A 16,597-nucleotide genomic window follows, 5' to 3' on the forward strand; every position below is an offset into this window, starting at 1 on the left:
GATTGATGTGCCCATTTCAGCAAGCTCTGCTAAATCTTGAGGACTGGTAAAGATCCCATCAGGGTTAACAATGTTGGGTGGCAGATGAATAGGTCATCCACAGCTTCTGCCCCTCCCCCGGCCCAATACTGCACAGGTGAGAAATTATACTTAATACTACCGTACTGCCCTTATTTGCGTTTATCGATCATTGTTCAGTTATGTTTCGTGCTATTATCATGTGATCATTCACATGTGAAAATTGTCCCGATAGGGCAAAATTACAAAATATCACAGTGTGTGTAAACGACTGCCTGTTAAATGTTTATGCCCTGGCCACAGGAGGGCGCTCCTTCAAGGACAGTACTGCGACACATGTGCACCCAATTTGCACAATTGCAGAATAGACAGCATATTTGCACTATGAAAAATGTAGGAGGAACCAAAGGCAAAGCCATTTACGAAGGAATGGATGCTTAACCAGCATGACAGACGCTGTATGATGGTCACGACGGCGACTCAGAGCACTGATCCGTCCTCAGCCATACAAGGATTATACCCATTAAAAGCATCCGCAGGGTATACTAATACTTCTCTCATCCCAGACTGTCTGGTATTCAGGCATCATCCCAGACTGTCTGGTATTCAGGCATGGTGCACTGCCAACGATCACTGCCTTAATGCCAGTAAGACTTTTTCAGAGGCATTCTCCCTTTCCTCACCTCCCCCCAGAAACCCAATGTCTCCAGAGCTCTAGTCGTCTGACTTGACTACTGCAAAAGCCTCTTCCTCAATCTGCCTCCCTTCACCGCATTCAACTAATCCAGAATAGGACTAAAATTTATCCTTAGCCTTAATCCCAGGGACAGCATCTCTCCACTGGCTCCCGGTTGCTGTGAGGATCAAGTTAAAGACCCTCTGCATCATCCACAAGGCTTTCTGGGGCCTGGGACCCCATTACATCCAACTCTCTCCCTAGATACCACCCTGCTAGAGCGCTTCGGTCTTCTAGCTCCAACTCTCTGCAGATCAGTCGTTTTTCAAGCAGAGAGTGGAATGGCCTCCCTCAGGCTTGCGCCAGCTCTCCTTAAGTTCCAGAGGCTTCTCAACAACCTACTTTTCTCTTTCCCATTCCCTTTCCTGCTCTCCTAATGTTGTCTCTGCCTGGCTGCCTGGTTTCATAGGATTCTCACAGGGCACCCTCCCCCCTGCACTTGGTCTCCCCCAATCCCCCCCACAGCCTGGACTTGCCCTTGGGGCTCCCTCCCACTGCACTAGCCTGGCTTGCTAGGACTGCTCCCCTTTACCCCGTCCCGCGCAGTTAGCACACAGACCTTATTTCCCCTGCACTCACTACATTCCCCTGGCCCGGTCTACCTGTCCTTCCCTGGCACTCGCTTAGCCTACTGGCCCTCCGCCCTGACCTGAACCCCCCGCCCCCCCTTCTGTTCTTGTTACTGCACTTGCAATCTGAAAGTCACCAGGCCTAGTAGAACAGTTTTATTCTTCAACCCTGATTTTGATCCCACCCCTGTCTTGTTGCACCTTGAAACACTGTATAGGCGCATTATAAATACCCAATAAATAAAAGGAATCCACATACCGGGCCAACGCATATTGTAGTGACAAAATAGCCGCTGAGCTATCCCGAGGCCTAGGTTCCGGCTGCGCCGGAAGGGAAGGCTGCTCTTCCTCGCCATTGTCGTCTTCCTCGGTTATCTCCCGAGGATCTTCCTTACGGGATCGAACCTTCTCGAATTAGACTTCAAGATTCCTCACGGCCTCGGTCAGTTCCTCCTCCGAGGCGGTCTCCGAGCTCGAGGAGGCTACCGTGCCCCCCCCTCGCTTCTTCCATCATGGTGGCCCTGACGATGGGCTGAAAAGAGGATTCCCTCCTTGGCGGCAGGGAAACTCTAGTCCCGGAGGCAGTCTCCGCTGGCGGGGTCTCTGCCAGCTTGGCCAGAGTCGCCACGATCGTCTCGATAGAGGCCTTTGCCTGCTGGGTAGGGGCCTTCACCACCTTAGGTGCGTCCCGGGCCTTCTCCTTAGGGGGAGGGGCGATGCCTCGCTCCCCCTCTCCCGAGATCGGACGGGGCTTCTCCCGAAGCTTACCCAGGGTCTCGAACTTCCTCTTCCCCGAACCGGAGCGCTGGCTCGTGTTTGACGGTGCCAGGGAAGGTGCGCCCTGCCTGGCGACCGAAGAGCCTGACCTTCTCGGCGCTCCCGGAGCCCGCAGACTCGCGGCGCTTGGCCTGGTGTTGGGCACCTGTCGCCGGGACACCCGCACAGGACTTAGAAGCCCGCTCGGACCCTTTCTTCTTCTCACCCGTTAAGCCCTTCTCCAACCAGCTGGCGAGACGGGATCGACGGTCCCTCATGGTCCGCTCCGACAAGTTCTTGCAGAACTGGCAGTCCTTCTCTACATGAGTCTTGTCCCCATGAAGACAGTAGAGGCATCGCGAAGGTTCGTCCTCCTTAAACACATTCTGGAGCCTGCATCCGGGGCAGCTGTGAAACAGCTTGGGTCCGGGTGACGAACTCGCGTCCTGGGCCATCTCGAAGTAGGCCGCAAATCTTCTGGAATCCTCCAAAAGGTTGATTCGACGAAATCTTCACCCTTGAGGGGCGTAGGAAAATCCCGCAACGGGTACCCGTTAACGGGAGTAGAAACGGTGGAGCTTGAGGCTCGATTAACCGAAAAAATGTGAAATGGAAACGCAGCAAAAGCTCGAGAGCTAAGCACGAGGACTCCCAACACTTGAACACGCGGTAAAAATCTGAAGATGGCTGCCAGAGGCGGGGCTTAAGGAGATGGCAGTCATTGGCTGTGGTCAGTATGACGCAGAGATCAGTGATTGGTTACTACAGCGATTGGTTACTACTACGAAAGACAGATCAGAAACGAAACTGATACTGATTTTTCTTTACCGAGGATTCCCAGCCTGACGACGGGGAATATTCACATGAGCATGTGAATCCATGCCAGACCCCATGCTGGAGAAAAATGGCACTTCAGTTACTTTAAAAAGGGGTTAAAAAAAAAAAAAAGTTTATAAGAATCGACAGCACGAATATTTTCATAGGCAGGGCAAAGGGTTTCAGTTCACTACAGCCAGCAATTCGAAAAGGCCTGGGCCAAAGTCAATGGTTCAGAGTCTTGTAAAAGATAGCACAGTTCTGGTAGTAAACGGTTAAGTCTTTGCCACGGATCTTAGAAGAATTTGGTCAGACGAAAAGTTAGATGTTTGTTTAGGGAAGGACAAGCCTTCGAAGTCGGGAAATATACACAAAACTTTCACTGTGACCGAAAAAGATTTATGGGCCGCATTTGCACAGTACCTTTAAAGCGAGGAAGAGCTGTAGCGGAGGCAGTTGTTCCTGGCAGTTCGAGCAGATCTCGCCGTTCCTGAGCTTCAGTCATGGGGACAAGAAGGAGGACATCGAGAGGTTCCTGCACTGCCCAGAGAAGAGGCCACAAGCTTGGAAAAAAGTTGGTTTAAGGTGCGAGTGCCTTAAAGTCCACAAACTGGTTTCCTTCCCACTGGCTATCTGGTTTTCAACAGCACTTTGAAGACAACTGGACCAGAGCAGGGACGGTGTCCAGGTGGCTTACGAGTTGGTTGTTCCCACCAAACTCAAGGAAAGAAGTTAACCTTGAAGGGCTTCTGTCGATTGGAGTTTCAGGCAATTAGGACCTGCAGCAGGGCTTCACCGGTCGTCAAGGAGTTGCAGCAGTCTTCCTTCAGCTCGTCTTCGGTTCTTTCGTTCCAGTGGTTGACTCTGCTTTCCCAGTCCCAGACACCTGCTTTTAAACAATTCCTCCCCACCCCCATTCATTCCTTCATTCCAGCATGGCTGTCACTCACAGCAGGGTGGCTGTTCTTGCCGGACAGCCAGCTAGCCAGCCAATCACGCCAGAGTGCATTTGAGTCTCCTAGGAGACTAAGCACAGTTTCTGGCACCTTCCTCACATCTTGTCCACCCCAGACACTCCGGGGCCAGAGGAGGGCTTCAGCACTGAAGCCCATCAAAGGCCAACGAACAAAGGGACCAAACCTGGTTTGGCGCAGAGTTAAACACAAGAAGGACCTTTCCAAAAAGAAATGGCGAAAAAAGTAGACCAGAGTCTGTTTTTTCAGATTGGTCTTGGGCACCATATTGAAAAACATGGCTGACCCGATTTTTAGCTACAGTTGTTCGTGGTCGAGAAAAATCATGGCAGTTTGATCTAAACCACGGCCACCAGTCCTTTCAAGTGGGAAAGGGTAGCATTTGACTGTTTTGTTTTAACTCAGGGGATGCTAGGCAACCCCTCCAGCACTCTATAGGAAGTTAGTGTGTGCTGGATCTGTAAATTTAAAGAGACTTTACTAGTCAATTTAACTTTACATGCTCTGGGAGACAGTAGTAAGTCCCAGAGAAGGCATTTAAACCTTGGGGAGTCTGAAAGACACCCCTGTGCCACTGCAGTGAGGGTGCTGTGTAACAGAAAAAGATTATGCCTATGGAGTTCTTTTAAAACTTCATAACCAAAGAACCCAAAAGTAAAACACATTGAAAATGAAAAGTTCAAAGTCCCAAAATATAGCAAAAGAGCTGGAGGGCTCCAAGGTAGAGGGAATTTAGCACTTGAGTAAGAATTCTCCCAAACAATCAATAACATAAAAACGACATAATGGGAATGTGTTGCGATGAAACGCATCATCTTGCAGGGCTTGCAAAATCTACTAGCCCACTAGCATCAGCAAGGAGATTTTATGATGGGCGAGTACCCTTTGCATGGTGCGCAACCTGCTGGCAGGTAGACAGCCCTTTGAAAATTCCACTAGAACGGCAAGATGAGATCCTTAGTTTCCTACTTGACTAAAGTGAAGTGTACTCGCCCCATGGCAACAGGTGACAAAATATTTAACCATGCTTTCACCAAAATGGTACAGGTCACAATAAGCGCACTTAATTGGTGCAATGCTGCTACCCAAAGGCCTGCCATGCACAGTGAAACCTTTATTTGGCATTTATGGCATACAAAGATTGTTTGCAGTAAATGTCCAACAAACATTTCAAGCACACCCATAATTGCCAGCGAGATACAGTACCATGAAAATAGTATTCACCATTCATAAAATGTACTTGCCAATGCTAGTTGGCTAGTAGAGCCCTGATCGTATCATGATCCGCAAATCACCTTTGGAGACCGGGTAGGTTAATCTGAAACAGTTTTAAATTCCATGGGACTCCATGCCATGGAGGCTACCAATGGCTTAGCCAACAGTCCGATTCTGGTATATTTAATAGATGAATCATCTGAACAACAAATAGAATCAAAAGGCACCCAACCATTTAGTGGCAGTCACTTCTAGCCTAGGATTAAATCAGTATTATTACCCTGAAAAAGATGGCTCTACTGAGCCATCATCAAACAAGAGCATCAAAATAAAATGAATGTTATGTAGTAACACATATAAGCAGTGCTGCTGGTCAATACATGTATGCTACTGAGGTATGATGGTGGAAACCATATTGGATTAACTCCAAATGCACAATCATAAGACATTTTAAGTTACAATAACCAAGTGATAACATTAAACTTAAGACATCTGACGTCATGTATAAGGAGGGGGGGGGTTGAATATCCGATTACACACCCACACAGTAATTATTCACTAGTAGTACTTAAGCCATTCTGAAACTCGTAGCTCCAAGAAAGCAGTGCAACAGTGTTTTCTACTGAAAATGTTTCATACAGCAGTAGTGATCAAACCTCTTTCCACTGAGGTATACGCAGGACTACAACAATAGCAGTTTTCTCAACCATCATGATCAGAATGTAGAGTGCACACTGGCCCACCCAGGCACGGCACTGAAGTGGATCTCCTGTAAAAGAAGGAGAACATTGTTAAGAAAGACAGGAACAGTGTTGGCAGTTGGGTAAGATGGATGTCTGGTCAATGACGTTGAAGGAGACAATCGGTTTAGAAAGACTTTCACTTAGTAAAAGTTGCAGTCTTCATTAAAGTCTTTTAGTAATTCAAGGACAAGGGATACCCGCCTGACTCGCTCCAGCTGACGCACCACAAGGAACACGCATTCAAAACATTCATAGAATATACCAACATTTTATGAGCCGACAGGTTCTTCATTCACCAAGATTCTATCACCATTCACTGTGGCCAGCAGGACATGCAGACAGGACCCAACACTTCTCCCTCTCCCACACATCCTCAAGAAACACACTCACTCTGCATACATAACACCAAACGCCACCACACATACATACGAAACCGGACCGCTCTACATTAATGATCACTCACCCAGGGCACCAAGACTTCAGACACCATATTAAGAGACAGGGGCCCTAAAGGACATGTGCCGCCAATTACATGCAGAGTTAACACCAAGTCTATATACTAACATCCAACAACAACATACACCAATCATACCATGCAGGGACAACGAAGGATACAAAAGGGAGCATTAAGTCACACTCGACAGTCCTGAATCCAGCAGGGCCCACAAACAAGAGGGGGCAACGCCTACAATTCTTTCTTAATCATACATGCAGGGCTAGTGCCAAATAATGCACTCATGCTCCTCAAAGACAAGAGCCATACATGCCATGTAGTAGGACCATAAACGCAATAATCCTATCAACATGTGTCAATCGCCACACAAGTGCATGGCCTTCCACACCGGGAAAACATTGCCCACACACACAACTGGGTTGGTCATTCCCAGATATACTCCACACCAAACCAGCTTTGACTGTCACTACCAGATAGATTGGAACCCAATCACTCACCAGCCACAGGTTTTAGCAAGAGCACAAAAGAGTCCTACTTCACGGTACGAACATAACGTATCCCAACAATACTGCAAAATGCACTTAGAAAAATGGTGCACCAGCAAGGGTACAGCCAAACACAAAAGTACATTGCTTGAATCTATTCAGTCCAGCACAACTTTGCCAAGGCATATTTAAATCTGGTGCGACAATACATTCTATCTGAAACACAAAGACGTACAGGACATGTTTCATCAGTGAATGGCACCGGTGAACACAAATGGGTAAACCATGTAGAAATATTTAGGCACAGAAGGCATTTTCATAAAGTTGCATCAACAAAACACAATAGTGTATACATAGGCATGAATGGGCACCAACAAGATACAAAAACAAATACTGTTCTCATAGTCCAGGGGGTCAACAAAGTAGAGTTAAACACTTTTGGCCAAGCCTAACCATTATTTTAAAAAAATGCTTGAATTATTGAAATTGGAGCATGTGCATTCTGGTTCTGTGGATGTCGCTCAAAATAGACTAAGAGCAGGGAGCATACCCACAAGGGACTACATACGGTGTGTCTGAAAACTTCCATGTGAGTAGCGACGCCCTTTCGACTGTCAGAAATATTGCCCTTTCACATTAACATGACAAAACGATCTAGGCTTTTTATGCTATAAAACGGTCATTGTCACCAAAGACAGAACAGCTAACAAGTCAGTCAATAGGGGCATTGAAGGAGATCCACAACGCCACCACAAACAAGAGAAAAATGAAGAACGTATCAAGGTAAACACAACTAAAGATTAAGGTGCCTCTGTAAGCAAATACTCGACAGAATAAACACTACTAAGGATAAAGGAACACAAGTAACTGGATCCAGTAGACTATATTTCAACATAAGGCAATAAGTCAGTCAGAGCAAGCACTGTTGTTGCAGAGCACTGGGCAATTTGCATAAATAAGAAGCTAATCTCCTCGACCGAGCACAAGTACTTTATGCAGAATAGCAGGAAGACTCAAGACATGGTTCGAAATTGAAGGGAGCTGTTAGCCATTTAGATCCTGCCTGAAGCTTAGAAGAGTCTGGCTAGCTTGACACGGATACCAGGAGATAACTTTGGCTACCCAGGCACTGATGGATGACAAGTGTGTGGCACAATCTATACATCAATTCAAGGACACATCTACACACGTAAAGCATAAGGAGTAAATAATGGACAAAATGTTAAGTTTCCACCTTATATATGAAAGTTAGATTGTGACACGCTCTCTAGTAGTTCCTCCTTCCCCAATGGTAGCTACTGGTCACTGGTTAATGCCTTTTACTTCCGTTTATCAAATCAATTTCTAACCCCATCACGATGTGACCAAAGTAAGAATGCAGTACACTGGACAAGCACAGAGCCATGGCAGCTCACCTAGGGTTTAAACTGTCAGTAGTTTAGCTGGAATTGGCGACCTACTCACAGCAAGCCGTGGCGTTGCCCCATTGTTATTTCGGAATACAGCTCCTTTGCCAATATGTGTGAAATCCGGTCCCAATCGCGCCATAGGAGGCAGCCTGTGTGATGTCCGTTGGGACACAAGTTGGTTAGGGAGAATTCTCTTATAAGGCTAATTTCCCAAACCTAGTGAGTCCCCCAGCAGCTTTGCTGGATATTTTTTTTCTCTCCTGCTAAGAGTGAGACTTTTACTCCCACTCTTAGGCATGAATTGAGGTAGGTCTTTGACTTATGTGCTTATGGGCTATGGGGTTTCTTTTTACTCCACAGGGTATCATCTGTTTTTCTGTATGTGTGGTACACAGCACCCTTAGTGCAGTACCGCAGGGGTGTCACAGTGACCCCCCCCAAACAGACTCCATACCCTGGGACTGTCTACTGTCTCCCAGGGCATGTAAAGTCACCACTGGCTTCACTAGTCCAAAATTGTGAACAGAACCAATACAAACCATCATATTGTGGAAGTACTGGTAAGGAGTAATTCGGTTGCCCCTGGGTCTGTTTTTCGAGGGGGCACTGTCCCGGTCCCCCCCTCGTCGAGTTTCTGGCTGGTGGCAGTGGTTACCACGCGAAATATTCCACCGGAATATTCTCTATGGGATTTTCCCATTCATTTTAAACGCACCACTTTTTGGTGCAATGTTAAAGATACCGCTGGTTTGTTTATTTAATATTAAATTACCGGTTCGGTCTTTTTGCCAGAACTCGATTCAAAAATGGCATTTGTGTCCGTCTCTGTAACTCTGACCAAGGTCAAGCCCTTTGTTCCACTTTTTTGGCGGGCTTCTCCACAGAAGCCCTCCAAATGGTGCCACTCTTTCTGGGTTCCACAGGAAGGGTGGAGGCGAGAATTGGCACCCTGGACTGCGTTGCCTCAGCAACCCAAGTCGCACTCTAATCTGATGGCCCAGTGGTGAGCCGCCCGGCTCACCACTTAGCATGTGTGATTCACAGCTAGGCTGATGAATCGTGATTTTTCTGCATAAAAGCAGGGCCTTTGGGACTGGAACTTCAGAAGTCGCCACAGGACCTAAGAATCCAAAGAGGGAAGAAGCTGAGCCATCTGCAACGACGACACCACCGGTGAAGCCCTGCTGCAACTACCTCACCACTTTCCCGACGACAAGAGAAGATCTTCTGCTGGACGAGTCTTTGTAAAGACTGGTAGGGGGTGCCTGTACTTCTGCTCTCTATATGGTAGAGGAAGAACCCAGCCAAGATGCTCTATAAGGTAGCAGTGGACGAGCAATCAAGGCCTAACTTCTCAGGAGGGGATGCGGGCTGGTTCTTAAGTACAGTGTAGTCCCCGAACCCCCACAAAGGAATGTCCACACACCATTACTGAAAACACAGTCTTTATATAATTAATATTCAAAGGTATGTACACGATCACAATAACGCACTTTGTACTCGGCAGTCAATAATGATAAATATATACAATTCTAAAGTGGTACCACTAATGTTATCCAATCTCATTAAAGTGCATCAACTGTACGGTTAAAATGTCACACAGATTAATAACGAGGAAGGAACAAGTTACTTACCTGTAACTGTTGTTCTCCAGCATGGGTCTGGCATGGATTCACATGCTCATGAATATTCCCCGTCGTCAGGCTGGGAATCCTCGGTAAAGAAAAAACCAGTATCAGTTTTGTTTCTGATCTGTCTTTCGTAGTAGTAACCAATCACTGGTCTCTGCGTCATACTGACCACAGCCAATGACTGCCCTCTACCTAAGCACCGCCTCTGGCAGCCATCTTCAGATTTGGAAGCACGTGAAGTGGCAGTATGACCAAGTGAAGAGCCGCAGAGGGGTAGGCGGGAGGGTTCGCATGTGAATCCATGCCAGACCCATGCTGGAGAACAACAGTTACAGGTAAGTAACTTGTTCCTTTTCCAGCATGGGGTCTGGCATGGATTCACATGCTCATGAATAAAGAATACATAGCAGTGCACACATGCACAACCACGGGAGGTGGCAAAGGCTCAACATTAAGCAGTACATCAAACTCAACATTAAGCATCTTACCTCCTCACCAGGCTCACCTCAGGCGAACAGGTTGCGCAGCACTGCTTGGCGGACCCTGGACTCCTCCCTGGAATCCCGATCGACGCAGTAGAATTTCGTGAAGGTGTGCGTCGACCTCCACGTAGCAGCCCTGCATATGTCCAGCAGGGGCACACCAGAAAGGAACGCCGTGGTAGCTGCGATCGCTCTGGTGGAATGGGCTCTCGGACGGCCAGGCAGCGGTCGGTTTGCCAACCGATGACAGTACATGATACAGCCGGAGAGCCATCTGGAAATGGAAGCCTTCGAGAGAGCCTTCCCCTGATTGACAGGTCCAAAGTTCACAAAGAGTTGTGACGTCTTCCGAAAACACTTCGTGCGGTCCACGTAGAACTTCAGCGCTCTAGCCACATCCAGCGAGTGCAAAGTCCTCTCAGCCGGCGACGAAGGCGACGGGAAGAACACAGGCAACACCAAGGGTTCGTTGAGATGGAAGTCCGACGGTACCTTGGGCATGAAGGAGGGGTGCGTCCTGAGCACTACCCTCGTGTCGTGAAAAGTCAAGTACGGGGCCTTGCAGGAAAGGGCCTGGATCTCTCCCACCCGTCGTGCGGAGGTGATGGCCACAAGAAACGCTGTTTTCCACGACAAACTTCAACGGGGCCGAGTGCAGAGGCTCGAACGGAGGTCCCATGAGCTTGGTCAGCACCACGTTGAGCTCCCACGCCGGGGCCGGAGCCTTCACCGGCGGGAACGATCTGAACAGTCCCTTCATGAACTCTTTCACCAGACGATGAGACCACAAGGACGTCCGGCCCGTGGTTCTGGTGTATCGGGAGATCGCAGCAAGATGAATCTTGATGGACGCGTGTGCCAGTCCAGCTTTGGCCAGCGTCAGCAGGTACGGCAGTACCTGGGGAGCCGTAATCCGTAGAGGGTTAATCTTCTGTGCGTGGCACCAGACAGAGAACCTCTTCCATTTGTGTCCGTAGCATTTAAGAGTCGAGGACGCCCTGGCCTTTGCAAGAACCTCTCTGCAGTCGGCCGGTATGTCGTATCCTCCAAACTCTAGCGCTGTCGGAGCCAGGCCTGCAAGTTCAGCGATTTCGGGTCGTGGTGGAGGATGGCGCCTCCTTCCCTGGAGAGTAGATCCGCGTCCACCGGCAGCTTGATTGGCGGGGACGCTGACAAGTCCAGAAGGTTCGGGAACCATATCTGCCTCGGCCACGCAGGTGCGACGAGGATCATCCTGCACCGTGACCTCTTGAGCTGGTTGACGAGCCGGATTAGCAGTGGCAAAGGAGGGAACGCGTAGAGGAACAGGCCCTCCCAGGGGAGCGAGAAAGCATCGCCCATGCTCCTCGCCTGGGGAAACCTGCTGGCGAACCTCCGGCACTTGGAGTTCGTCGCCGTCGGGAACAGATCGATCTGGGGTGTGCCCCACCGTCGGAAGAGGCGATCCACTAGATCCTGCCGTAGTTCCCACTCGTGGCACGGCGATGGTGTTTTTTATCCCTGCCAGATGAAACGGCACCAGAAACATCCTTTGGGCGACGGACCAATGCAACAGGTCCTGCGTCTCCTTGGACAGCGCTGGGGACCTGGTTCCGCCCTGTTTCCTGATGTAAAACATGGTGGTGGTGTTGTCGGTGAAGATCCTCACCACCTTGCCCTTGAGGGACGGAAGGAAGGATCTGAGGGCCCCAGAACACTGCACGGAGCTCCAGGACGTTGATAGCTCTCCGTCGGGAGCCAGATTTTCGGTGTGCGCTCCCCACCCTTCCAGGGAGGCATCCGTGGTCACTGTCTCCTGGTGGTCTGGGGTCTGGAAGTCCATGCCCGCCGTCAGATGCGCGCGGTTGCCCCACCACCGGACCGCTCGGCGGAAACTCTCATCGAGTGTGATCCTCTCCTCGAAGCCGCCCGTCCTTTGGATCCAGCGCGCGTCCAGGAACTCCTGCAACGGGCGCATCCGGAGCCTGCACATGGGAATGAGGTAGATGCAAGAAGACATCATTCAGAGGAGGGACTTGATGGACCTCACCTTGGCCGCGTCGGAAACCAACATCCGCTGTACCTTGCCCAGGATGGACCTGGTCCTTTCCTCCGACGGGGAGGCCAGAAGGGACACTGTCGAGCTTCGCTCCCAGGAACAGTGCGTTTTGAGCGGGTACCAGGTGGGACTTGCCGTAGTTCACGGAGAATCCCAGGTCCGTGAGAAGTTGGACGGTCCTTGCCGTGTGCTCCACGGCGAGCTCCCTCGTCTTGGCTCGGATAAGCCAGTCGTCCAGGTAGGGGTAGACGTGGATCCCCTCGCGGCGCAGCTGCGCCGCCACCGGTGCAAGGCACTTGGTAAATACCCTGGGTGCCGACCGTAGTCCGAAGGGGAGGGCTTTGAACTGGTAGTGACGCCCTTGGACCACAAACCGGAGGAATTTTCGGTGCCCCTTTAGGATGGGAATATGGAAGTAGGCATCCTCCAAATCCAACGACGACAGGAAGTCTCCTTCCTCCAGCTGACCCAGGACGTGCTGGAGGGTGACCATCCGGAACTTCTGCGCCTTGATGAACTTGTTCAGACGTCGCAGGTCTAGGATGGGGCGCCATCCTCCCGTCTTCTTCACGAGGAAGTATCTCGAGTAAACTCCGGAGCCCCGAAGCCTCTTTGGGACGAGTTCGATGGCGCCCTTCCTGAGCATCGCCTTTACCTCCAGGAGAAGCTGAGGGACGTGAAGCTCTTTCCTGGCCACGGGGGGGACGCGCGGGCACCTTCTTTGAAACTCGAGCGCGTGGCCCCGGGCTAAGGCGTCCAGCACCCAACGGTCGGTGGAGATGGACTCCCACACGCTGACGAAGCTCGCCAGCCGGCCTCCCACCGGGGTGCTTCGGCGGGGGCCCGACCCCACGGCCGGTTCAATCCTGTTTCGACAAGACTTTGCCGCCTTGACCTCCTTGGCAACGACGGCGGGGTCCGCCAGACTTGCCTCGTCCTCTGTAGGCCTCCTGAGACGACGAGCGGGCCGCTTGACGGTAGGTGGAGAAACCGCCGCCGGAACCTTTGGAGGAGCCCTTGCCTCCGCTGCTCCGAAAGGGCGTCCGTCGTTGCAGAACCCCAAGGGCCCGGGCCGTCTGAGTGTCCGCTTTAATGGCCTGGAGGGAATCGTCCACTGTTTTCCCAAACAGGTTGTTCCCATCGAACGGCATGTCCAGGACTCTGGTCTGTACGTCTTGACGGAAGTCCGTAGCCTTGAGCCATCCACGCCGCCTAAGGCACACGCCGTTGCCCAACTGGCGAAACCCAGTGTCGGCGATGTCCGTCGCAATAGTGATGGCGTGGTCCGACGCCACCTCGCCTTCCTGTAGGATCTCCAGGGCATACGCCCTCTTGTCGTCCGGTAGGAAGTCCAGCAGGGGAGCCAGTTTGAACCATAACTCCCTGTCGTAGCGGGCCATGATTGCCAAGGCGTTGGCCGCTTTAATCGTCGTCGCTGCCGACGAGATGACCCTGCGTCCCATAGCGTCCAATTTCTTTCCCTCGCCGTCCGGTGGGGAAGTCGATGTGGAGGCCGCACCCCCCCCCCCCCCCGCTTTCTTCCTGGCCGCCGCGGAGACGACAGAGTCCGGGGTGGGCTGCGCCCGGAGGCACAGGAGGGGCTGCGTCCGGGACCCGGTACTTCTTCTCGTACCGGTCTCTTCTAGCTGGCGTCGTGGAAGGGTTCTTGAGGAGGGCGAGGCCCTCATCCCAAATGTCGTCCAGTAGAGGCACCGCAAGGACCGTCTTCCTCTTGGCCTCGCACCGTTGATAAAGGAATCCTTCCTTTTTCTTCTCCTCAGGGCAGAGTTGGAAAAGCTCGGATGCCCTGCCGATCATGGAGTGGAACGATCCAATCTCGTCGGGCGGAGAAGCCCTGGTGGGAGGTGAAGACGGTAGATCCTCGTCGTACACCTCGTCATCCGTACCCGTCGCTGCCGTGTCAGTCCCCGTATCATCCCCTCGGGTGGACGGGGAGGAGGGCTGGACGGGGCGCAACGGCTGAAAAGGAGGTGGAGGGTGAATCCTTTTCTTGGGCGGGGGAGCACCTGAAGGTCCCGGTTCAGGATCCCCCGACGGGAGAGGTTCCTCCGTCAGCAACGGTAGTCTCGTCCTTATCTCTGAACATAAGGACTGTATAGCCAACAAAATGGCAGCAGAGTTGTCTTGCGGCACTGGCAGAGGGGAATCCGACGGGCGATCAGGGACCCCGTCGGTACCCTCGACAATGTCGCCGTCGCCTGCGTCGGGATCCATCCCGACGGGCCGGTCTTCTTCCACGCCGAGGCCGTGGCTTAAGACCTCAATCAGCTCTTCCTCTGAGGTTGAGGCCGAATCTACGACGACGCCCTGCCCCCCCTTTTTCTTCCCCGCCGGGGGTTTCACGGGGGTCCTATCGATGGGCACAAAAGAGGACTCCCTCCGAGGTGGCTGGGAGACTCTGAGCCCCGAGGTCGCCACCACTGGTGTAGCCTCCACAGGCTGAGCCAGGGCCGCCGCGACAGTATCGATAGAGGGCTTGGCCGGATGGATTAAGGCCTTCACCACCTTAGGTGCGCTCACCGCCTTATCCTTGAGGGAGGGGGGGGGGACACTGCCTCGCTCCCCCTCCGATGGGGCCTTCGAGCTCGACCGGGGCCTCTCCAGGAGCTTCGCCGGGTGCTCGCCCTTCCTCTTACCAGACCCAGAGCGTTGGCTCGTGGCTGAAGGTGCCGGGGAGGGTGCGCCCTGCCTGGCGCCCGTAGAGCCCGACCATTCGGCGCTCCCGGTGCCAGCGGACTCGCGGTGCTTGGCCTTGTGTTGGACCCCCGTCACCGGGGCGTCCTCAAAGGTCTTAGAAGACCGCTCGGATTTCTTCCTCTTCTCGCCTGACGGGCTCTTCCCTTCCAGCCAGTTGGCGAGACGTTGATGCCGGTCCTTCATGGTCCGCTCCGACATGTTGCCGCAAAACGCACAGTCCTTCTCCACGTGCGTCTTGTCCTCATGTAAGCAGTAGAGACAAAAGGAGTGTTCGTCCTCCTTAAAGACGTTCTGGAGCTGGCATCCAGGGCAGATCCTGAACAGCTTTCCGGGCGTCGAGCTTCCCTTCTCCTGGGCCATGTCCGGGCCTGAGAAACTTCTGAGTCCTCCAAAAGCATAGCTCGACGAAATCTTCACCCTTGAGGGGCGCAGACGAATCCGACACGGGTCCCCGTTGATCGGATGGAGAGTCGGTGGAGCTTGAGGCTCTTTTGACCGAAAAAACGAAGTTTTTGAGAAAAAACGTGAAAAAATAGCACTAACGCTCGAGAGCAATAGCAGGAGGATCCCAACACATGAACGTGCGGTAAAAATCTGAAGATGGCTGCCAGAGGCGGTGCTTAGGTAGAGGGCAGTCATTGGCTGTGGTCAGTATGACGGAGAGACCAGTGATTGGTTACTACTACGAAAGACAGATCAGAAACGAAACTGATACTGGTTTTTTCTTTACCGAGGATTCCCAGCCTGACGACGGGGAATATTCATGAGCATGTGAATCCATGCCAGACCCCATGCTGGAGAAACCAGCAATAGAGCTAGGCAGGAACGTAAAATGGTTGAAATAGGCAGAATGCTGACGCCGTTACCTAGACACAGTTCTGTGTGGAGATCCACCCCCACCTGGGCAACATGTAAAATAAGATATATTGCACAAGCACAGTCCATAGGTTCAATAGTCTCACTTCTTCCTATTAAGGTTTTACCCCCCCCAATGTACCTGGTGGAGTAGAGTTCTCAGACGATGCGTCGACCGATCCTTCTTGAGGGCATCCCTTCCAGGCAGGAGTCACGGGTCGTCGAACGTCTGACGGTGAACAGGTGGAACTACGGCAGGGAAGTGGCAGCTTCGTTCCTAGCGGTGCTCATCGACGACAGAGCGTTGGCGTCCTGCAAGGAAGAGGCGTGCGGGGCACCTCGGTGACGATAGTTCTGGACCGCAAAAAGATGAAGAACTGTGGCCCAGCAAGAGCGTTGAGTCGTCGGCGTCTGTGGTCCTTCGGTGGCTGGTGGATGCTCCTCGACAGTCGGGCCTTCTCCAGCGGGAGACAAGCGGATGACGATGCAGGCGAGAGCATACGATGATCAATTGAAGTTCTTAGGCAAACTGGAGCACGGCGGCTCCGGTCGGCGACGGCGGCGGTCATCGACAGTGGCGGACAACAGTCTGAGTGCTTCTCCTTGGAGTTCCGCAGCAGTCCCCGTATCGGGTCGGCAGCCTGTCGAAGGTCTGTCTACCAGGGAGCGTTGGCAAAGATCAGCTGTGCACGATGGTC

General features: G+C 51.9%; 1 protein-coding gene across 2 annotated transcripts in view; it reads right to left on the minus strand.

Moving 5' to 3' along the window:
- The window catches only part of STIMATE (STIM activating enhancer), a 620,507-nt gene that overhangs the window by 437,508 nt on the left and 166,402 nt on the right, over positions 1–16,597 (minus strand). For both annotated transcript variants that reach the window (XM_069643543.1, XM_069643541.1), the window contains exon 5: positions 5,741–5,853. In XM_069643543.1, coding sequence (XP_069499644.1) covers positions 5,741–5,853 — 113 coding nt within the window. The remainder of the gene's footprint in view (positions 1–5,740; positions 5,854–16,597) is intronic.

Source organism: Ambystoma mexicanum, chromosome 2p (genome assembly GCF_040938575.1).
Source record: "Ambystoma mexicanum isolate Mex_15411 chromosome 2p, UKY_AmexF1_1, whole genome shotgun sequence".
Taxonomy (NCBI): Eukaryota; Metazoa; Chordata; class Amphibia; order Caudata; family Ambystomatidae; genus Ambystoma; species Ambystoma mexicanum.